Source organism: Bufo bufo, chromosome 3 (genome assembly GCF_905171765.1).
Source record: "Bufo bufo chromosome 3, aBufBuf1.1, whole genome shotgun sequence".
NCBI classification, from domain to species: domain Eukaryota; kingdom Metazoa; phylum Chordata; class Amphibia; order Anura; family Bufonidae; genus Bufo; species Bufo bufo.
Window position 1 is genome coordinate 17,601,726 of NC_053391.1, and position 25,257 is coordinate 17,626,982.

Genomic DNA, 25,257 nt, shown 5'->3' on the forward strand with positions numbered 1-25,257 from the left:
AAGCTTGTTCCACCACCAGGAGCAAAACAGTAACAATGCAGTTACATGAGAATAATGTGCAAAACTAATCATATGCTAAATAGCTGCAAGTCCAATGTATGAGCCAAGGGGATCGTCTATAAAATGATGGGAGTCTCACGTCCGAAGCTGTAGTGGATGGTGAGGTATGGAGGCAGAAAGTCAAAAGTTCAAAACAATGTTACCCTTTGCTCGTCAGTGTAATGCCATCTGCTGAGCCATCATAACTGATCGGCCTGCAGAACCTAAAAGTCATAGTAAAAAATATGTTAATCTGGTTCAGGACACAAGAGCTGTGATCGTTCTGGTTATTTGTCTCGAGTTCCTCGGTCCGCGCTCTGTACGTTCTGTGGTTTCGTCGGGTCCCTGCAGCGAGCTCCCGAGGTCTAATATCAGGCCGGCCACATCCTCCATAAAAAGGTCACAGGCGGGACGTGTGCACTACATCAGGTGTATGATATGTGCAGTTATTGTACATAGTGACTGGGGCGCTGTGTGCACAGGAGCCGGCCTCAGCTGAGCATGGTCGGGATATGTTCTGCCTCTGCAGGACAGATGACTTTTCAGATATGGACCACCATATCCGAAGTGATCCACGTTTATCTTTGCAAGGACGTTCCTGACGGTTGCGGCAGAGATGGCAGCTGCCCACTCACTGTGCGGTGCAGGAACAGCCGGGCTGCACAGAGAGAAGGCAGAGATGGTTTGTTGCAGAGATGGACTCCATGAGAGCCGGTAATACAGATCATGACAGCGGCCACGCCGCTTCCTGCTCCGATCCTAGTGATCGTCGGGTCGTAGGTTATCGATGAAGCTCCTGGGTCCTAGCAAAATCAGATCAACTCTACAGTGAGGCTCCAGAGGGCGTATTCCTCCGGTAACTGGGGCTAATAGGACGGCTCTAATAACTGGAGAAAGACAAAACTAAAAACAAAGAAACAAAAAAAACGATATATTTTCTGTACAAAACGACCCTAAAAGGAAAGCGGACATTATTTGAAAATGCATTTTAGTTGCACTTTGTGCTATTTAACCCATTCCCAACCAGCGGCGTGCATATACTGTCCGGGGCTTTAAAAATGGCACCCCCCCTCGCGAGTGCAGCAGGTGCCATAGCCGCCTTGTGCCCAGCATACACCCAGGTCTGATGTCTGCGGCTGGCGGTAATGCTGGTCGTGGACTTTGCTCCGGCTACCCAAAGACGCAATCTAATAAATCGCCGCTTACGAAAACACTTCTACTATTAAAATATAAAAATATTCATCCCATACAGTAAACGGCGGAACAGACCAAAAAAAATTCGCCATTTTTTGGTGGCACATAACTACAGAAAAGTCAGCATTAAAATGGCTTTTTGAACGGAAAAAAAATTATTAAAAAAAGTTATGGGCCCCAGATAGGCTGGGAATGAAAAACGAAAAGACAAAAACGAAAAACCTCCTGGGCTAAAAGAGTTCAAAACAAAAGTGAAAAAATATCACATTTTTTTTAAAAAATTCCCAGGTATAACCTAATTATTTTTTTTAAATCACAATACAAATTGGCATACGAAAACCCTCATGTACAGCCAAAAAAAAAATATAGAAAAATTTAAATAACCCAACAAAAGAAAAAAGTTATGGTTTTTGAGAACTCATTTACAGAAAAGAAAAAGAAATAAAAAATGAAAATGTGTCTGGACAGGAAGAAGCTGGTGGCCAGGGGGTGGGAATGGTCCGGTACTGAAGTGGTTAAAGAGAAAACAAGATCACAGTGTTTGTTTTTGTTTTTTTTGTTCCACTGAATTTTCTGTTTTTGTGGCGACGGTGTTCCCCTAAGCACCATAATATTTACAATAAATTTATGATGTTTGACTAAGAAGGCGATACAAATGTTAACAATGGGTGTTGGATTAGTGTTTTTTTATTCAGAACTTTTTGAAAAATGTATGAAATATTTTTGTAAACCTCAAAAGTTCATCTTAAGAAAAGTCTAATTTGGCCTTAAAACAAGTCATCATAGAGCCTGATAGAAAAGTTCTGAGCAATGGACCAAGGAGGTCCTTGGTCTGAATATTGCACTGGGGCGCGGTCTGGACGTACTTTCTGCCTCCATGGAAATGACTCCACCTGCACTCTCTCCACCCTTTCACTATTGAGTCGACTGACAATCATCGTCCTCTGAGACCAGAAATAAACCTGTGGTCACAGAATAATTTGGGAGCTATATGGTGTTATTACCCGGAGGCTGTATAGCAGTATTATGTAAGTAGTGTGTGGCAGTATTATGTCATCACCTTATCACTGTTATTTTGCACTGCTTGGTGGTATTATTTAGGAGCTATGTAATGTACCAGATGGGATGGGACTGGACTATAACAGGGCCACTTCTCTGAGGGCTCAACCACTTGTGTGCCTCCATTGTCTACACTAATTGGACACTGTACTACGTAAGCATTATATGGCAGTTCTATATAACTGATGTATAATACAGCCTCCAGTATTCTTGGGATGATGCCACAAGGTTTGCACACCTGGATTTGGAGATTTTCTGCCATTCTTCTCCGCAGATCCTCTCCAGCTCTGTCAGGTTAGATGGGGGCCATCGGTGGACAGTCATTGTCAGGTTTCTCCAGAGATGTTCTATTGGGTTCAGGGCTCTGGCTGGGCCACCCAAGAACATTCACAGAGTTGTCCCTCAGCTGCTCCTGTGTTGTCCTGGCTGTGTGCTTAGCGTCATTGTCTTGTTGGAAGGTGAACCTTCAGCCCAGTCTAAGGTCCAAGTTCTGGATCAGGTTCTCATTAAAAATATCTCTGTACTTTGCACCATTCAGCTTTCCCTCCACACTGACCAGTCTCCTTGTCCCCCCAGCCTGATGCTGCCACCACCATGCTTCACTGTAGGGATGGTATTTGGGCAGGTGATGGGCAAGGCCTGGTGTCCTCCAAACGTGACGGTTAGAATTGAGGTAAAAAAGTTCAATCTTGTTTCTCACAGTCAGAGTCATTTAGGCGGCTTTCATGTGTCTTTTACTTAGGAGAGGCTTCTTCCTGGTCACTCTGCATAAAGCCCAGGTTGGTGGAGGCTGCAGTGATGGTTGACCTTCTGAAAGTTTCTCCCATCTGCACAAGGATCTACGGAGGTCATCCAGAGTGACCATTGGGTTCTTGGTCACCTCTCTTACCAAGGCCCTTCTCCCCCGACTACTTAGTTTGGAGGGGCAGCCAGCCAAGGAAGAGTCATGGTTGTTCCAAACTTCTTCCATGTAAGAATTTTGGAGGCCGCTGAACTCTTGGGAGCTTTCAGTGCAGCAGAAATGTTTTTGTCGCCTTCTCCAGATCCGTGCCTCCATACAATCCTGTCTCTGAGCTCTACAGGCAGTTCTTTCCTCCCCATGGCTTGGTTTTTGCTCTGATCTGCATTGTGAGCTGTAAGATCTTATATAGACAGGGCATCGTCTTTCCAAATCATGTCCGATCCACTGAATTTACTACAGGTGACTCCAATCAGGGTGTAGAACATCTCAGGGATGATCCACTGAATTTACTACAGGTGACTCCAATCAGGGTGTAGAATATCTCAGGGATGATCCACTGAATTTACTACAGGTGACTCCAATCAGGGTGTAGAACATCTCAGGGATGATCCACTGAATTTACTACAGGTGACTCCAATCAGGGTGTAGAATATCTCAGGGATGATCCACTGAATTTACTACAGGTGACTCCAATCAGGGTGTAGAACATCTCAGGGATGATCCACTGAATTTACTACAGGTGACTCCAATCAAGGTGTAGAACATCTCAGGGATGATCCACTGAATTTACTACAGGTGACTCCAATCAGGGTGTAGAACATCTCAGGGATGATCCACTGAATTTACTACAGGTGACTCCAATCAAGGTGTAGAACATCTCAGGGATGATCCACTGAATTTACTACAGGTGACTCCAATCAGGGTGTAGAACATCTCAGGGATGATCCACTGAATTTACTACAGGTGACTCCAATCGGGGTGTAGAACATCTCAGGGATGATCCACTGAATTTACTACAGGTGACTCCAATCGGGGTGTAGAACATCTCAGGGATGATCCACTGAATTTACTACAGGTGACTCCAATCAGGGTGTAGAACATCTCAGGGATGATCCAGAGAAACGGGAGGTCCCAGAGCTAAATGTCAAGTGTCATAGCAAAGGGTCTGAAGACTTATGTCCAGGCGGAATTTTAGTTCTTCCTTTTAAATAAATTTGCAAAAATTCTGTTCTCTTTCTCATTTTGGGGGAACTAATGGCACAAGGACCTGGATAACAAAATGTGAGGAAAGTGAGAGGGTCCGAAGACTTTCCAAATGCACTGTATGACCGTATTATGAATCTGCTATGTAATACTGATATTTTGAACAGTTTTGTGGTATAATTTAGAAACTATGTAGTGTTATTGATGGACCCTGTATGGCACTGTTATGTAAGCACTATATGGCGATACCATGTGATCACTTTGTAATACTGTTAGTTTGCACCATTTGGTGGTATTATTTAGGAACTTCTGTATATAGTGTTATTAATTGGACATGGTAATAGACAAGTATTAGTCATGTGGAGCGCTATTATATATGCACTATATGATATGTTTCTTTGGATATATTAGGGCAGTATACCCTTCACCCCCATAAATAGGGCACACGGCTACAACACATTGGCACGGGGCCCTCCACAGACTTTGATCTGACTGTTCCTACTGCACATACTGTAGGAAATACACCGGCCATATCAGAAGGACTGCCGAGTCCCTGTCTTCCCTTTTAGTAGAATTGTTGCCAGCAGATTGGGGGTTGTAGTATGGAGGGGTAACTACGATCAGGTGTCAGGAACCCGGAGTTAAATATAGACCCGCACTGCGTCTGATCACAGCGAAAGCCGCATCAACCACAGTGGAAAAAAAAAGAGACGACCCATCGCCCCGTGTCAGATGCAGGCGCAGTGTTCACCGCCCTCCACATATAGTTTAACCCCTACTTATCAGGGTCAGATCAGGGCATGAACCCAATGTAATATGAGCGGAACGGACCCTTCTACATGACGGACGAGTGCCACGCTCATAACGAGATCTGCAGGATGAGACGTACCGGCAAGAAAGGGCCTCCATTGTTTAACATGTTTCCTTCTTCTGGATCCACCAGGACTCATAGGATGATCACAGATGATAGGCTTAGATACATTTCTCAGCAGATGTTGAAAAAAGATAGCAGCTTAGATACACTCCTCAGGAAACGCTATCGTCCATGATAATCTTAGATATTGCAGTTCAGCAGACAGTATCACACGTGATAGGATTAGATACACAGCTCAGCAGACAGTATCACACGTGATAGTGTTAGATACACAGCTCAGCAGACAGTATCACACGTGATAGGCTTAGATACATGGCTCAGCAGGCACAATGTACCACAAACAAAGACCCTTTTTTTAATATACATTTTTATTTTCTAAAAACAAAGAATTGTTTCCAGTTTTATGATTCAAAAAGAGCATTCGAAAGAGTAATGGGCAAAAGGGGCCACTTCCCTCAACCACTTGTGTGACTCCATGTTCTACGCTGATCGGACCTTGTAGGACACTGTCATTCTATCAGTGATAAGAACATTGGATGTTCAGGTCCCTAGTAGGACTGAAAAAAGAAGCTTTCGAAAAATAAAGATACAATTTTTTTAAATCGAAAACCTTTTTTCCAATAATTAAAAAAATAAAACATACTACACATAACTGCAATTGCAAAGATCTGATCCAAAAAATGATTTCCCTCCCAAAAAAGGTATATTCAGCAATCAAAAAGTCATACGTACCCCAAAATGGTACCGGTGAAAACTACAGCTTGTTCCTCAGAAGCGAGCCCTCATACCGCTGCTTCAGTGGAAAGATATGAATGTTATGGGTCTAAGATTATGGATAGACAAAAAAAAACTAATGGTTTTTATTAAAAAAAAAAAAAGAAAAAGGAATTTTATGGTGCAAAAGTAGCAACACAAAAAAAGCATAATAACCCCGTGAAAAATAAAAAACACCAACAGAATTGCTATTATTTGACCACCTCGCCTCAAAACACGGAATAAAAAGTCCAGATCAAAATGTCCTATATACCCCAAATTGGTACCAATGACAACTACAGCTTGTCCCACAAAAAAAAAATGGATTATGGGTCTTTAAATATGGTGACACTAAATAAATAAATAAATTAAGAATGTAATTTTAAGGTGCAATAGTAAACATTTTTAAAAACGATGTAAATTTGGCATGGCCATAATCGTACTGACCCGCAGAAACACTGATAGAATTGCTATTTTTGTGGACAGCTCTCCTTTAAAAAAATTGAATAAAACTCATCAAAACAAAAAAAACTTTAAAATGAACCCCAAAATAGCACCAATAAAAACTAATGCTCATCCTGAAAAAAAAACAAGCCTCAATATTAAAAAATAAAACATCTCTTCAAAAATAATTTCCACAAAAACCATATTCCAAAACCCAAATGGCGCTCCCTCCCTTCTGAGCCCTGCCGTCTGCCCAGACCACTGTGTATGACCACATATGGGGACTTACTGTACTCGGGATAACTTGCTTATCAATGGGGAACTTGTCTCTGATTAAACCTCGTGGAAATGAACAAAAGGGGCAATTACAGTCAGGAATCCAGAGCTCAATATACGTCTGATGACAATGAGAGTGAAAAAAAAAAAGATATTTTCACAGACAATTTCCAAGATAACATACACGGAGCTCCCTTTCAACTTTTAAAGTCTACAAATTTTGTCTACAGAATTACTTTTTTTTTTTTCACGGCGGGCCCCCTATCTGGATCACATACTCTACGTCACACACATGAGCCACAAGCAAGAATTTGATGTGAGTAGATGTCGGATAGATAAGTTCTCAGCCATGGTATGAGGAACAGGAAACCTCGAGGTTGAGAAGCACAGATGCTGATCTACACATGGTAACCACACCGAGAACAACACAACAACATTTTGTAAAAAATTTATATTTTTATCCCAACATATGTATTAATGAAGTTTTTCAATAAGTTACTTAACAGAATTAACTAAATAATAAAAATGTTTCAAAAATTTTTATGAATTAAACCCCTAATTTTCATCAGATTACAATTTTTTGTAGTTCAAGTACTAAGCGCGTGGTTGTGACAAACAATTTCATTATCAGCAGATGGAAGTAGCCATAGCAGCTCCTCAGGGGCGGTCAATGATAAAATCTTTTTTTTATTTTTTTTTATTATTTATAAAGTGAAGGAAATACAGAAAAAACAAGAAACATGTTTTGTTTTTATCAAGAGAAAGTAGATATCGCAGACATCCGTTTCATAGACGCATGTAGAGTAGTACAAAATGCCACTTTTAGGATGAGCTAAATCAACATGGGTCTTATAGGGTGTCCATCTAGTTGAGTAGGTAGGTCTTAAATCAGATAAACCACAATGCTTTAAACATCTCCTTCCAAATAACATTGAGAGCTATACTTTAAAGTTAGTATGTATCCACAACTAACAACATAAAAAGATCCTTGAGATGAGTCACAACGCCAACATCGCGAGGTGGTCGACATTTTATGAAGACGAGTCGGGACATAATACCATCTAGACAATATTTTGGGCCATTGGTCAGAGGGGATGTCCACTCCTAAGTTGGCTATCCAATTGTTCACGAATGAGGGGCGGAAACCCGGGTTTTGAACCACTAGCTCCTTATAAAATTCGTTTGCCAATCCATGCTTTTTCTAAAGATGTGAGGGATCTATCAAAGTCCGTGGATGAAGGAATAGAGGAAAGAAAATGTGAAAGTTGTCTGACCCTCCATGAGCCCAGAGAATGATAAAATCTTGACAAAGGTGAAAATGTCCCTTTTAAAAGATGTTTTTAGATTGACAAAAAGTTCAATTTTATTTTTTATTTTTTTAACCCAAAACAGTCCTGCCTATGGCTGTGTCTTGTATTGGGGAACCGCAATACCAACACGTCCATTAGACAGGAGTGGCGCTGCTTCAAAAAGAATGCAGCCATGTTTTTGTAACCGTACAAGCCTACTTTAACCCAATCAATAATTAAACATTTTAAAAAGTCATTAAAAATGTAAACATTGCTTCATCTATAACAGGGATGCTCAAAGCTGCGGCCCTCCAGCTGTTGCAAAACTACAACTCCCAGCATGCCTGGACAGCCTACAGCTATTAGGGCATGCTGGGAATTGTAGTTTTGCAACATCTGGAGGGCCGCAGCTTTGAGCATCCCTGATCTATAACATAAAAAATAAATAAAATGAGCATTAATCAGACTTTTTTTTTTACTTTCAAATTTATTTTCACAATTTGTAAACACTGGAGGACAGTTCTCGTTTTTGTTGCGTTTGTTTTATTTCTTTATTTAAAAAAAAATGTGTTACTATTCTTATTATTAGAAAATTAACCTTAAACAAAAAATATGAAAGGGTTTCTTTCTTCCCCCCAGAATTTAAAGCAGTTATTCTATAAGGTTTCTGCAACAGAATTGTCAAAAAGCCACACAGCAGAATGTCTTGACACGGGATCTGCAGGAACCCCGAGTTTGTGGTTCACAAAAAAAACATTGAATATCACTAATTCTCCATCTAATAAATATTCAAAAAATATAAAGATCTAAAAATGAGATAATATGGTCAAACACATTGCATGACTGCAGGTAACAACGAGGGGCTAATGAGCAGGACAGAGCGAGCAGTCAGTCATCTCCAGGGCAGGGCTGCGGTTTGTGCTGTCCGCTTCTCACTTGCAAAAATTCTTTTTTAAAACAGGTCACTGATAAATATGTGATGATACCAAAAATTTGCATTGATGTCACTGCAAAAAGAGACATACTAGAGTTACATCTCTAATACTCCATTCATAAGCAAAGTTTTGTAACTAAGCAAACATAATACAATTCAAGGTTACAGCAAGGTTTAGTATTGTATTATGCAATAAGAGCAGTATTATAGTAGTTATATTCTTGTACATAGGAGCAGTATTATAGTAGGTATATTCTTGTACATAGGAGGCAGTATTATAGTAGTTATATTCCTGTACATAGGAGGCAGTATTATAGTAGTTATATTCTAGTACTGTCATGGTCTTACCTTCTTGCTGTTCTCCTTCGTTTGACATGTGCTGGCGGCCATCTTGGTTTCTGGTTTTCTGTAGCCTCCCACCCTGCGGCTCCTCCTTCCCACTGGGAGGAGCTGGATGCCTAGCTCATATATATAGGAGGTCTGTGGCTTCAGTTCCTTGCTTGGTCCTCCTGTGTTCACATGCTTCTAGACTGCTGCTGCTTCTGGTTCCTGATCCTGGTTTCATCCGACTACCCTGCTGGTTCCTGATCCTGGTTTCGTCCGACTACCCTGCTGGTTCCTGATCCTGGCTTCGTCTGACTACCCTTCTGGTTCCTGACCTCTGGCTTCGCAAAGACTCTGCTTCGGTTTCGCCTTCCGTTTGGACTTTTGCTTTACAGCTTTATTTTCAATAAAGCCTTCTTATTTTCACTTATCTCTTGTTGTACGTCTGGTTCATGGTTCCGTGACATTAGGACCAAGCCATGAATTCTGACGGTACAGGGCCATCCTCGCTACCCATGCTGGTTGCCAGACTTGATCAGCAGGATCACCTGTTGGGTCGGTTCGCTGTGGCGTTGCAAACCCTGCTTGAACGCACGGCTCATTTCGCTCCCGTTGCCGATGGGTCGGTTGTCGCTCCTGGGCCCGCTCCTACTGCCGCTCCGGTTGTTGCGCCAGAGTCTACCCCGACACCTGTTGTTGCACCTGCGGTGTTTCGGGGTATGACCGGTTCTGCCCCTCTTCCACAGCGCTTTGGGGGAGAGCCAACTCAGTGCCGAGGTTTCCTTAACCAGGTGGGCATTTATTTCGAGTTGCTGCCACATGCCTTTCCTACTGAGAGATCAAAGGTGGGCTTCTTGATCTCGCTGCTCTCGGACAAGGCCTTGGCCTGGGCCAGCCCTTTATGGGAGAACAACAATCCGGTGGTTGCCGAGTTTTCCGGTTTTGTTGCTTCTCTTCGGAAGGTATTCGATGTGCCGGCTCGTGCTGCCTCTGCTGCGAAGCTCCTTATGTCCATCAGACAGGGTTCACGATCCGTAGCTGAATACGCCATTGAGTTTCGTACCCTGGCAGCAGAGGTGGGCTGGAATAATGAGGCTCTGGTCGCTGCTTTCTCTCATGGTCTCTCGGATGCCTTGAAGGATGAGGTTGCAGCTAAGGACCTACCAGTGGAGCTCGAGTCTCTTATTTCTTTCCTGATTTTGATTGACACCAGACTCAGGGAGAGACCTTCCTTTAAGGAGAGCCTGCGGAGGTTTTCTAACAGATTGGCGCCTACGTTTGCTGTCCCACCCGTGCCTCCCTCTCCTCCCACGCCTCCTGGGGATGACTTGTCTGGGGGTGAACCCATGCAGCTGGGGTTTGCTCGCCTGTCCGAGGGGGAGAGGGTACTCCGGAGACGCGAGGGCCGATGCATGTACTGTGGTCTCGGTGGGCATTTTCGGTTGGCATGTCCGAATCGTCCGGGAAAACGCTCGCACCTGAGATCCTGTCGGGGGCAGATCTTGGGTGGAGTCTCCTCGTCCCCGGTTTCCCGTGTTGACAAACCACTAATCACTGTTGTCCTCTCCTGGGTCGGGGGCTCGGTGACGACCCAGGCGTTGGTGGACTCTGGTGCTGGTGGTTTGTTCATTGATAGTGTGTTCGCTGCCGCCAATTCCATTCCTCTGCAGGCTCGAGGTTCCCCACTGGCTCTTGAGGCGATAGACGGCAGACCCCTTCTGCCGCCACACGTGACTCATGAGACCCTTACAGTGGGGATAGCCATTGGTGCCGTTCACAGAGAGTCAGTCTGCCTCCAGGTTATTTCGTCTTCACACTACTCGGTGGTCTTGGGGTACCCCTGGCTCCGGAAGCATAATCCGACTTTCGATTGGAGATCGGCCGAGATCCTCTCGTGGTCACCGCAGTGTGGGGCTAGTTGCATCCATGGGTCTGTCAAGTTGCTGTGTACTTCCTCGGACTCTCTGTTGCCTCCTGAATACGAGGAGTACCGGGATGTATTCGATAAGGTGCGCGCGGTTGCCCTACCTCCGCACCGCCCATACGATTGTGCCATAGAGTTACAATCTGGTGCCGTTCCTCCTCGTGGCAAGGTCTATCCACTGTCGGTAGCGGAGAATGAGGCCATGGAGGAGTACGTGAGGGAGGCGCTTTCACGCGGACACATTCGCAAATCCTCGTCCTCGGCAGGGGCTGGATTTTTCTTTGTGAAAAAGAAGGGCGGTGAGTTGAGGCCTTGCATCGATTACAGGGGTCTCAATCGCATCACGATCAAGAACGCTTACCCGATACCCTTGATTTCCGAGCTGTTCGATCGCCTTAAAGGGGCCACGGTCTTTACCAAACTCGACCTGAGGGCGGCATATAACCTGATAAGGATCAAGGCGGGCGATGAGTGGAAGACCGCGTTTAACACCAGGACCGGTCATTATGAATCCTTGGTTATGCCCTTTGGGTTGTGCAATGCGCCCGCAGTCTTTCAGGAATTCATCAACGATGTTTTCCGTGACCTGTTGCAGCAGTGTGTGGTGGTCTATTTGGATGACATCTTGGTATATTCTGAATCCATGGAGGCCCACATTCTGGATGTCAGACGAGTGTTGCAACGGTTACGAGAGAACAAGCTGTTCGGTAAGCTTGAGAAATGCGAATTTCACCGATCCCAGGTAACCTTCTTAGGTTACATCATTTCCGCTGAGGGGTTCTCCATGGATCCTGAGAAGGTTTCGGCTGTCTTACAGTGGCCCCAGCCCAGTGGTCTTCGTTCCCTGCAGCGCTTTTTGGGCTTCGCCAATTATTATCGGAAGTTCATCAGGGACTTTTCCATGCTAGCCAAGCCTCTCACGGATCTGACCAGGAAGGGCAGTAATTTCCAGGTCTGGCCGCTCGAGGCCATCCGAGCTTTTGAGGCTCTAAAGTCCGCCTTTGTGTCGGCTCCGATTCTGTCGCATCCCAACCCTGGGTTGCCCTTTGTCCTCGAGGTGGACGCGTCTGAGACGGGAGTAGGCGCCCTTCTGTCTCAGCGTAGAACACCAGAGGGTCCTCTGCTTCCTTGTGGGTTTTACTCCCGGAAACTGTCTTCCGCGGAGTGCAACTATCAGATTGGTGACAGGGAGTTATTGGCCATCGTGCAGGCCCTTAAAGAATGGAGGCACTTGCTCGAGGGTTCGGTGGTTCCGGTACTCATCCTGACGGACCACAAGAATCTGACCTACCTTTCTGAGGCCAAGAGATTGACACCACGTCAGGCCAGATGGGCTCTGTTCTTGTCACGTTTTAATTACGTGGTCTCCTACCTACCCGGTTCCAAGAACATCAGGGCGGATGCCTTATCACGGCAGTACTCCGAGCTGTCTAGGGAGGAGTCGATTCCGACTTCGGTCATACCTCCGAATCAGATCTTGGCCGCCATTCGCACCAGCCTGACCTCTCCCCTGGGTGAGCAGATTTTGGCGGCTCAATCTGGTGCTCCCTCTGGGAGACCCAACGGCAGATGTTTTGTGCCTGAGGAGTTGCGCACTCGGTTGTTGCGAACCTACCATAACTCCAAGACCGCGGGGCATCCTGGAAAGAATCAGCTGTCCTGGGCTGTTTCACGTCTGTTCTGGTGGCCTTCCCTACGTTCCGACATCGCCGCATATGTAGCGGCATGCTCCGTTTGTGCCCAGAGTAAGTCCCCTCGGCACCTTCCGTTGGGCCTTCTGCAACCCATAGCCACCGGGGAGCGCCCATGGTCACACCTGGGGATGGATTTCATTGTGGACCTCCCTGCATCCCGAGGCCATACGGTCATTCTCATGATTGTGGATCGGTTTTCCAAAATGTGCCACTGTGTTCCTCTCAAGAAGTTACCCTCTGCACAAGAGTTGGCCACGATTTTTGCCAGGGAGGTCTTCCGGTTGCACGGTTTGCCCAAGGAGCTTGTGTCGGATCGGGGGAGTCAGTTTGTGTCCAGGTTCTGGCGCGCCTTTTGCTCCCAGTTGGGGATTCATCTCTCCTTCTCCTCGGCCTACCACCCTCAGTCCAATGGGGCCGCAGAACGATCCAATCAGGCCTTGGAGCAATTCCTTCGTTGCTATGTCTCCGATCACCAAGACAATTGGGTTGACCTCCTGCCTTGGGCTGAGTTTGCCAGGAACACGGCGGTGAACTCTTCCTCTGGGACGTCTCCCTTCATGGCCAATTATGGGTTCCAACCTGCCGTGTTACCGGAGGTATTCTCTCCCCAGGATATTCCGGCTGTGGAGGATCACCTTTCCGTCCTACGTGCTTCTTGGGTACTGATCCAGAAGTCCCTTGAGGTCTCTGCGCAGCGCCAGAGACTCCAGGCTGATCGCAGACGAGCGCCTGCTCCTTCCTACCAGGTCGGAGACAGTGTATGGTTGTCCACCCACAACCTCAACCTTCGAGTGCCCACTCCCAAGCTGGCGCCTCGCTTTGTTGGTCCCTTCCGAGTGCTTCGCAGGGTAAACCCGGTAGCCTATGCCCTTGCGCTTCCTCCTGGCATGCGGATCTCCAACGTGTTTCATGTCTCCCTGTTGAAGCCACTGGTGTGTAATCGTTTCACTTCCTCGGTTCCTCGGCCTCGTCCGGTCCAAGTGGGCAATCGTGAGGAGTATGAGGTGAGCAATATCCTGGACTCACGCCTGGTCCGCGGTCGGGTGCAGTTTTTGGTCCATTGGCGTGGTTATGGTCCAGAGGAGCGTTCCTGGGTTCCCTCCGCAGATGTCCATGCTCCTGCCTTGCTCCGAGCCTTCCACGCACGCTTCCCTCAGAAACCGTTCTTTACTCCGCGGAGGAGGGGCCCTTGAGGGGGAGGTACTGTCATGGTCTTACCTTCTTGCTGTTCTCCTTCGTTTGACATGTGCTGGCGGCCATCTTGGTTTCTGGTTTTCTGTAGCCTCCCACCCTGCGGCTCCTCCTTCCCACTGGGAGGAGCTGGATGCCTAGCTCATATATATAGGAGGTCTGTGGCTTCAGTTCCTTGCTTGGTCCTCCTGTGTTCACATGCTTCTAGACTGCTGCTGCTTCTGGTTCCTGATCCTGGTTTCGTCCGACTACCCTGCTGGTTCCTGATCCTGGTTTCGTCCGACTACCCTGCTGGTTCCTGATCCTGGCTTCGTCTGACTACCCTGCTGGTTCCTGATCCTGGCTTCGTCTGACTACCCTTCTGGTTCCTGACCTCTGGCTTCGCAAAGACTCTGCTTCGGTTTCGCCTTCCGTTTGGACTTTTGCTTTACAGCTTTATTTTCAATAAAGCCTTTTTATTTTCACTTATCTCTTGTTGTACGTCTGGTTCATGGTTCCGTGACATGTACATAGGAGGCAGTATTATAGTAGGTATATTCTTGTACATAGGAGGCAGTATTATAGTAGTTATATTCATGTACATAGGAGCAGTATTATAGTAGTTATATTCTTGTACATAGGAGGCAGTATTATAGTAGTTATATTCTTATACATAGGAGGCAGTATTATAGTAGTTATATTCTTGTACATAGGAGCAGTATTATAGTAGTTATATATATGTACATAGGAGCAGTATTATAGTAGTTATATTCTTGTACATAGGAGCAGTATCATAGTAGTTATACTCTTGTACATAGAAGCAGTATTATAGTAGTTATATTCTTGTACATAGGAGGCAGTATTATAGTAGTTATATTCATGTACATAGGAGCAGTATTATAGTAGTTATATTCTTGTACATAGGAGGCAGTATTATAGTAGTTATATTCTTATACATAGGAGGCAGTATTATAGTAGTAATATTCTTGTACATAGGAGCAGTATTATAGTAGTTATATTCATGTACATAGGAGCAGTATTATAGTAGTTATATTCTTGTACATAGGAGCAGTATTATAGTAGTTATATTCTTGTACATAGAAGCAGTATTATAGTAGTTATATTCTTGTACATAGGAGCAGTATTATAGTAGTTACAGTGGCGGAAATAATTATTTGACCCCTCACTGATTTTGTAAGTTTGTCCAATGACAAAGAAATGAAAAGTCTCAGAACAGTATCATTTCAATGGTAGGTTTATTGTAACAGTGGCAGATAGCACATCAAAAGGAAAATCGAAAAAATAACTTTAAATAAAAGATAGCAACTGATTTGCATTTCATTGAGTGAAATAAGTATTTGAACCCCTCCCAACCATTAAGAGTTCTGGCTCCCACAGAGTGGTTAGACACTTCTACTCAATTAGTCACCCTCATTAAGGACACCTGTCTTAACTAGTCACCTGTATAAAAGACACCTGTCCACAGAATCAATCAATCAAGCAGACTCCAAACTCTCCAACATGGGAAAGACCAAAGAGCTGTCCAAGGATGTCAGAGACAAAATTGTAGACCTGCACAAGGCTGGAATGGGCTACAAAACCATTAGCAAGAAGCTGGGAGAGAAGGTGACAACTGTTGGTGCGATTGTTCGAAAATGGAAGGAGCACAAAATGACCATCAATCGACCTCGCTCTGGGGCTCCACGCAAGATCTCACCTCGTGGGGTGTCAATGGTTCTGAGAAAGGTGAAAAAGCATCCTAGAACTACACGGGAGGAGTTAGTTAATGACCTCAAATTAGCAGGGACCACAGTCACCAAGAAAACCATTGGAAACACATTACACCGCAATGGATTAAAATCCTGCAGGGCTCGCAAGGTCCCCCTGCTCAGGAAGGCACATGTGCAGGCCCGTCTGAAGTTTGCCAATGAACACCTGAATGATTCAGAGAGTGACTGGGAGAAGGTGCTGTGGTCTGATGAGACCAAAATAGAGCTCTTTGGCATTAACTCAACTCGCTGTGTTTGGAGGAAGAAAAATGCTGCCTATGACCCCCAAAACACCGTCCCCACCGTCAAGCATGGGGGTGGAAACATTTTGCTTTGGGGGTGTTTTTCTGCTAAGGGCACAGGACAACTTATTCGCATAAACGGGAAAATGGACGGAGCCATGTATCGTGAAATCCTGAGCGACAACCTCCTTCCCTCTGCCAGGAAACTGAAAATGGGTCGTGGATGGGTGTTCCAGCACGACAATGACCCAAAACATACAGCAAAGGCAACAAAGGAGTGGCTCAAGAAGAAGCACATTAAGGTCATGGAGTGGCCTAGTCAGTCTCCGGACCTTAATCCAATCGAAAACCTATGGAGGGAGCTCAAGCTCAGAGTTGCACAGAGACAGCCTCGAAACCTTAGGGATTTAGAGATGATCTGCAAAGAGGAGTGGACCAACATTCCTCCTAAAATGTGCGCAAACTTGGTCATCAATTACAAGAAACGTTTGACCTCTGTGCTTGCAAACAAGGGTTTTTCCACCAAGTATTAAGTCTTTTTTTGTTAGAGGGTTCAAATACTTATTTCACTCAATGAAATGCAAATCAGTTGCTATCTTTTATTTAAAGTTATTTTTTCGATTTTCCTTTTGATGTGCTATCTGCCACTGTTACAATAAACCTACCATTGAAATGATACTGTTCTGAGACTTTTCATTTCTTTGTCATTGGACAAACTTACAAAATCAGTGAGGGGTCAAATAATTATTTCCGCCACTGTATATTCTTGTACATAGGAGCAGTATTATAGTAGTTATATTCTTATACATAGGAGGCAGTATTATAGTAGTTATATTCTTGTACATAGGAGCAGTATTATAGTAGTTATATTCCTGTACATAGGAGGCAGTATTATAGTAGTTATATTCCTGTACATAGGAGGCAGTATTATAGTAGTTATATTCTTGTACATAGGAGACAGTATTATAGCAGTTATATTCTTGTACATAGGAGGCAGTATTATAGTAGTTATATTCTTGTACATAGGAGCAGTATTATAGTAGTTATATTCTTGTACATAGGAGCAGTATTATAGTAGTTATATTCCTGTACATAGGAGGCAGTATTATAGTAGTTATATTCTTGTACATAGGAAGCAGTATTATAGTAGTTATATTCTTGTACATAGGAGCAGTATTATAGTAGTTATATTCTTGTACATAGGAGGCAGTATTATAGTAGTTATATTCCTGTACATAGGAGCAGTATTATAGTAGTTATATTCTTGTACATAGGAGCAGTATTATAGTAGTTATATTCTTGTACATAGGAGGCAGTATTATAGTAGTTATATTCTTGTACATAGGAGCAGTATTATAGTAGTTATATTCTTGTACATAGGAGCAGTATTATAGTACTTACATTCTTGTACATAGAAGCAGTATTATAGTAGTTATATACTTGTACATAGGAGCAGTATTATAGTAGTTATATTCTTGTACATAGGAGGCAGTATTATAGTAGTTATATTCTTGTACATAGGAGCAGTATTATAGTAGTTATATTCTTGTACATAGGAGCAGTATTATAGTAGTTATATTCTTGTACATAGGAGGCAGTATTATAGTAGTTATATTCTTGTACATAGGAGCAGTATTATAGTAGTTACATTATTGTACATAGGAGCAGTATTATATTAGTTATATTCTTGTACATAGGAGCAGTATTATAGTAGTTATATTCTTGTACATAGGAGCAGTATTATAGTAGTTATATTCTTGTACATAGGAGCAGTATTATAGTAGTTATATTCTTGTACATAGGAGCAGTATTATAGTAGTTATATTCTTGTACATAGGAGCAGTATTATAGTAGTTATATTCTTGTACATAGGAGCAGTATTATAGTAGTTATATCCTTGTACATAGGAGCAGTATTATAGTAGATATATTCCTGTACATAGGAGCAGTATTATAATAGTTATATTCTTGTACACAGGAGCAGTATTATAGTAGTTATATTCTTGTATATAGCAGCAGTATTATAGTAGTTATATTCTTGTACATAGGAGGCACTATTATAGTAGTTATATTCCTGTACATAGGAGCAGTATTATAGTAGTTATATTCTTGTATATAGCAGCAGTATTATAGTAGTTATATTCTTGTACATAGGAGCAGTATTATAGTAGTTATATTCTTGTACATAGGAGGCAGTATTATAGTAGTTATATTCTTGTACATAGGAGGCAGTATTATAGTAGTTATATTCTTGTACATAGGAGGCAGTATTATAGTAGTTATATTCTTGTACATAGGAGGCAGTATTATAGTAGTTATATTCTTGTACATAGGAGCAGTATTATAATAGTTATATTCTTGTACACAGGAGCAGTATTATAGTAGTTATATCCTTGTACATAGGAGCAGTATTATAGTAGATATATTCCTGTACATAGGAGCAGTATTATAATAGTTATATTCTTGTACACAGGAGCAGTATTATAGTAGTTATATTCTTGTATATAGCAGCAGTATTATAGTAGTTATATTCTTGTACATAGGAGGCACTATTATAGTAGTTATATTCCTGTACATAGGAGCAGTATTATAGTAGTTATATTCTTGTACATAGGAGGCAGTATTATAGTAGTTATATTCTTGTACATAGGAGGCAGTATTATAGTAGTTATATTCTTGTACATAACCGGCAGTATTATAGTAGATATATTCTTGTACATAGGAGGCAGTATTATAGTAGTTATATTCTTGTACATAGGAGCAGTATTATAGTAGTTATATTCTTGTATATAGCAGCAGTATTATAGTAGTTATATTCTTGTACATAGGAGGCAGTATTATAGTAGTTATATTCTTGTACATAGGAGGCAGTATTATAGTAGTAATATTCTTGTACATAGGAGGCAGTATTATAGTAGTAATATTCTTGTACATAGGAGGCAGTATTATAGCAGTTATATTCTGGTACATAGGAGCAGTATTATAGTAGTTATATTCTTGTACATAGGAGCAGTATTATAGTAGTAATATTCTTGTACATAGGAGGCAGTATTATAGTAGTTATTCTTGGAGCCTCCTGGATCACAGTCACCAGGGAGGTCCTGCTAATGTCGCACAAAGAACTATCATGGATGCCTGACTAGAGGGTTGGTTCCTTCCACTTTTTCATAAAGACATGTAAGGGGAAAATGTTTTTCTGCCATCTCAAGGGAAATCTTTAAGAACCCCAGGTGACTTAATGGTAAGAGACAGCTGACGACTGTATGCCTCAGATGTCTGCAATCATCACAGTGTTCATTGTCCTTCAGAGGATTCAGGAGGGAAGTATTTTATCATCCTAGATTACAGAGAGAGACCTAACACAAATAACAATAAAACAATAATCTTCAAATTATGCACTGAGCAAATGTACTAAAAATTTAAGATCTGAATATAACAAGGTTGCACATTGCATGACTGCAAAACCAAAGCAGAAAACCATGAGGGGCCATAGAGCAGGGCAGCAAGAGAAAGACACAAACAAAACCCATGTAGTGACCTCCAGGAAAGAGGCTGTGGTTTCTGGTGCCTACATGTGTAAAATGTTCAGTTTTTTTAGAAATGTTCACATTTTTGCCACTGATCACAAGAACGTACCATGACATCAGAGTACTGACTATTAACACATTGATGTCATTGTTGAAGTAGTGGTGCCAGTCACGCTATATTGTTAATATCGGCACCTATCAAAAGGATAAATTAGATACAATGGTTATATTGTAATGATTTCCCTACTGAATATATACAGCAATATTATTTTCCTCATAGGGAGGCTCGTCTCTCTGTTGTGGCCTGCTATTGGCTGCTCCGTCCGTCTCTGAGGCTGGGTTCAGACCTGAGCGTTTTACAGCGCGTTCCTACGCGCTGTAAAACGCTCAACAGGCAAGAACCAATGTTTCCCTATGGGAAGGGTTCTCACCTGAGCGTTTTACAGCGTGTACGATCGCGCTGTAAAACGCCCGACGCTCAAAAAAGTTCTTGAGCTTCTTTGGGGCGTCTTGTCGCGCGTTCCCGTACATAGACTTAGCGGGAACGCGCGACAATAGGCGTTCGCTTGTTCCGGAGCCGCGTATGTCAGTCGCCCGTAGAATCGCGCATACAGAGCGCGACATCCCGAACGCTCAGGTCTGAACCCAGCCTGAATGTTTTGATCCGCACGATGGGGGGGATGCAGGTGCCAGGGAGCTGGATAAGTATAATCTAAATGAGGGGCCCGGGCATTGGGAGAAATGTTTTATACTTTAAAAAGTGTCAACATATTTAATACAGTTGTATATTTACTTTTAACTATAAATTTTTCACACTATGGCAATGATTGTCAAATGTTTCTGCCTGCAGTATCATTATATTGCATTCCTGTTGTGGTCAAAATCTCACTGTTCCTTCACAATTGTCTATTTTTTACTTTCAGATGCACAATTTTTTGGTCTGACGGATCCCAGATACTGTTACCTTTTGGATGGGATATTATTTTTTTATTCGATCATTGTTACTGCGCTTTTCTTTAGAGAGAAGGTAAGGACCTTTTATTATTTTAAAAGTTGCAAACTTATAAGGTTAAACTGGAAAGCAACATGTCTCCAAGTTTAAAGGAATCTGTCCAAGAGTCACCCAATCATCATAATTACTAATAAAATTATCTAAATTACATTTCCATGTAATACACAATAACACAAATATTCTAGTACATAGGAGCAGTATTATAGTAGTTATAGTCATGTACATAGGAGGCAGTATTATAGTAGTTATATTCTTGTACATAGGAGGCAGTATTATAGTAGTTATATTCTTGTACATAGGAGCAGTATTATAGTAGTTATATTCTTGTACATAGGAGCAGTATTATAGTAGTTATATTCTTGTACATAGGAGCAGTATTATAGTACTTATATTCTTGTACATAGAAGCAGTATTATAGTAGTTATATTCTTGTACATAGGAGGCAGTATTATAGTAGTTATATTCTTGTACATAGGAGCAGTATTATAGTAGTTATATTCTTGTACATAGGAGCAGTATTATAGTAGTTATATTTGTGTACATAGAAGCAGTATTATAGTAGTTATATTCTTGTACATAGGAGGCAGTATTATAGTAGTTATATTCTTGTACATAGGAGCAGTATTATAGTAGTTATATTCTTGTACATAGGAGCAGTATTATAGTAATTATATTCTTGTACATATGAGGCAGTATTATAGTAGTTATATTCTTGTACATAGGAGCAGTATTATAGTAGTTATATTCTTGTACATATGAGGCAGTATTATAGTAGTTATATTCTTGTACATAGGAGCAGTATTATAGTAGTTATATTCTTGTACATAGGAGCAGTATTATAGTAGTTATATTCTTGTACATAGGAGCAGTATTATAGTGGTTATATTCTTAACCATATTTCTTTTTATTGAAAGAAAAAGCAGAGGCTAAACGCCCATACATGACTACATCACAGTGACAAGGAATCACAATATGAGTCCCACATTTACATCATGCATAGACATCATATACAATCACAATTATCAAACATAAAATAAAATTCAGTCAAGGGTTGGGAGACAAAGGGGGGGAACACACAAGAGGGGAAGAAGCGGGGAGAACAGGGAGATGGGAGATTCTGCTCTGCTAAGCAAAGTTTCTGTAAGTTTTCCATGGAGACCATAGTTTTAAGAAGCGGGAACGTGAGTTAGTTTCCCAGTGTGCCAGTTCCTCAAAACGGTAGATCTGGTCTACCTTGTCTATCCACATTAGGGTGGTCGGGGGAGAGTCAGTTTTCCATAGAAAAGGAATAAGCAGCTTAGCTGCCGTGAGCAACATGGTCGGGAGGTTATCCTTAGCAGGGGTGAGGGTTGTATTGGGGCACCATAACAAAATAAGTTTAGCATCCAGGACTATCCTAGAATTGCAAATTTGGTTGATCAATGGCTCAATTGATTTCCAAAATGTCTGGATTTTCCGACAGGACCACCAAATATGCGACAGGGAACCAATTTCCAAGCCGCATCTCCAACAAGCTTCTGGAACTTCCGGGTTCAACTTGTGTAAGAACTCAGGCGTCTTATACCATCTACTAAGTAGTTTGAAAGAGTTCTCCTGAATCCTCACACAGCGGTTAAAGCCATGTGAATGTGCCAAAATAAAGGCTCTTTCCGGCTCCGTGAGGCACAAAGAGAGCTCCCTCTCCCAGGAGGTCAGAAAACGGAGCTCCGGGGGGAGTGAGGAGAGTATTTCTTTATACATCTGAGACAGCGGTCTAGTGGCGGGTTTAGTGGCCATGACCTTCTTCTCAAGCCAAGATAAAGAGCTGTTAACAGGAAGGGACCTAACACCCCCTGTAATATCTCTCTTAAAGTCAGCCAGATGGAAAAATGGCGCAGTCTTGACCTCGGGGAGGCCCAGCAACAAATCCAAATTCAAGCTGCCATCCGGTAAGAGGACATCCCGCAGAAATTTGCCAGCGAGCCTAGACCAAATACCGGAGGGGCTTAAGATGGATGGATGGAGGTAGTTTTGTAGCAGTTGCAGTGGCATACCTGGGTTAGGAAAGTTGAATGTTTGAGATTGGACCATTTTAGACCACTCTACCAGCATACCCTTCCAGACCAGGGAGGATGCATAATGGTTAGCCGAAAAGGCTCGGACTCCCCACAGGGTGAGCTGATCTTGGTTAGTGAGCAGCGCAGACTCCAGGCGAGAGCAAGGGGAGTTGGATTGACGAGACATAGCTGCTACGCATCTACAAAGTTGTACTGCAGTATAATAAACTTTAACATCTGGCATCCCAAAGCCTCCAAGCTTCTTATCCCTAGTGAGGACTGAATAGGCAATACGAGGAGATTTGCCAATCCAGAGGAAGCGTGTGAACACCCGGCGTACTTCTGCGAAATATGAGTTTGGTAGCCAAATAGGGAGGGCCTGTAGCAGATATAGGAATTTGGGGAGGATAAAGGTTTTAAGGTAATTTTTCCTACCAACCCACGATACGAAAGGTAGTTTCAAGGTCTGGAGGTGGGTACGAACTGACTGAAGCAGCGGCGTGTAATTGAGTGAGGCCAACTCATGGATATTGGCCGATATACGTGTCCCTAGGAACGTAATGTCCCTGGATGCCCAAACAAATGGAGTATCGCGCTTAAGCGTATTAATCACAGCTTGGGAGCATGAAATATTAAGTGCCATAGACTTCCCATAATTAATTTTAAAATTAGATACGAACCCAAAGTCCTCAAATATATTCAATAACTTAGGTAAGGCCTCTCTGGGGTTAGATATTATAACCAAAAGGTCGTCCGCAAATGCTGCAGTAACATGGTTGCCGGCGCCCACTTGGAGGCCCTTTATATCTGGGTCCGCCCTAATCTTGCACAGAAGAGTCTCCATCACCAACACAAATAATGCCGGAGACAGGGGGCACCCCTGCCTTGTCCCATTAGTGATGCGAAATGGAGGGGATAACGTACCATTAACTTTGACCACGGCAGAGGGGGCCGAGTATAAGGTGTAAATGGCAGCAATAAACTGATCAGAGAGACCAAACCTCGCCAGGGCCCGAGACATAAACTGCCAGCTGACCCTGTCGAAGGCCTTCTCCGCATCAGTGCTCACCAACACTAAAGGTTTCACAGATTTCTTGGCCCTGTGAATAAGGTGAAGAAGCCGAATCGTGTTTTCCGACCCCTGTCTGCCGTGGACAAAGCCCACTTGCTCTCCATGAACAATGTCGGGAAGTACATCCTGAAGTCTGGTAGCTAAGATTTTCGCCCACCACTTCACATCAGTATTGAGCAAGGAGATCGGCCTATAATTACTGCAGCAAGTCGGGTCCTTATTCTCCTTATGTAAGACTGTAATGTGCGCCATTAAGGAATGAGGGGCAAGGGAGCCTCCAGAGAGGAGGTAATTGCACAAATTCTTAAAACGGGGGATTAGGATATCCTGGAAGGATTTGTAGTAAATAATGGGAAACCCATCCGGGCCCGGGCTTTTACCCGAGGGGATGGACCTGAGCACCTTATGGATTTCAGAGTCAGTAACCGGTCTAGTTAAGTGGGCCGCTTTTGTTTGGGATATGGAAGGAAGGTCTAGAGACTGTAGAAATTTGTCCGTGGCGTCTGAGAGGACACCAGGGGTGGCCCCGTTGGGGGGAGGTAGGTTATACAGAGCCTCATAAAAGGCGCAGAAAGCCTTGGCGATATCAGAGGTGGATTTATGCACCTTCCCGTTCGGGTCTTTAATAGAGGAAACAAAGGAGTCAGAGAATTGCTTCTTAACTATGGCTGACATCAATCTGTTTCCTCTATTTCCATGGGCGTAGGCCTTAAACCTGGAACGCAGTACCAGCTTTGCCGAAGTGACATTTAGCATATTTTTTAGATGTGTCCTAGCTTCCGTGAGTTCTGCTAAGGTATGAAGGGCCTGTGATTCCTTGTGCGAGGATTCAAGGCGGGCAATTTTTGTCAATAGAGCATCTAAAGCCTGCGTCCTCTGTTTTTTCACATAAGCCCCTAAGGCAATGAGTTCCCCCCTTAACACTACCTTATGAGATTCCCATAATATGGAAGGGGAGGGAGGGGAGTCGGGTGTATCATTTAGCGTAAAAAACTCAGAGATGGAGGCTTTAATCTTAGAAGCGTGAACGGGGTCCAAAATCAAAGTGTCATTTAGACGCCATAGACGTTCCTTTTTCTGAGGGTCAGACAGGGAAAAGTGGATGATAACAGGAGCGTGGTCAGAAAGTGTAATGGGACCTATACGAGCTCCGGAGACATTACGCAGATGTGACTCAGAGAGGAATAAGTAATCTAACCTGTGAAAGGAAGTCTTGGCATGGGAATAATAGGAAAAATCCCGGCCGTTGGGGTTTAGTGAGCGCCATACATCTAAGACCTTCAGTTTCTTCAGAGAGATTTTCAACCGTCTCAGGAGCCTATAAGAAACAGAAGGTCTGCCTGTGGAGGTATCAATGGCAGGGTCTAGGGCCACGTTGAAATCACCCCCCAGAACAAGCAATCCCTCTGTGAACGAGGAAAGAAGGCTTAAGGTTTGAACGAGCCATGGGACTTGGCCTCTATTAGGGGCATACAAATTGGCAAAAGTCACAGGAGACTCACCTAAAACACCCTTCACGAAGAGGTATCTGCCCTCTGGGTCCACAGCAGTAGCAGAGTGTTTGAAGGGGAGGTTTCCGTGCACAGCCACACTAACCCCCCTGCTGGCGGTGCTATAGGTACTGTGAAACCATTGGGCAAACTTCCTAGGGGGAAGGTTAGGAACCTTGCCCGATTTAAAG

The 25,257-nt window shown here is 43.3% G+C and overlaps 1 protein-coding gene across 1 annotated transcript in view; it reads left to right on the forward strand.

Annotated features, from left to right (window-relative positions):
- The window catches only part of CD247 (CD247 molecule), a 137,862-nt gene that overhangs the window by 83,649 nt on the left and 28,956 nt on the right, over positions 1-25,257 (forward strand). The window contains exon 3 of the mRNA XM_040422925.1: positions 20,380-20,483. Coding sequence (XP_040278859.1) covers positions 20,380-20,483 — 104 coding nt within the window. The remainder of the gene's footprint in view (positions 1-20,379; positions 20,484-25,257) is intronic.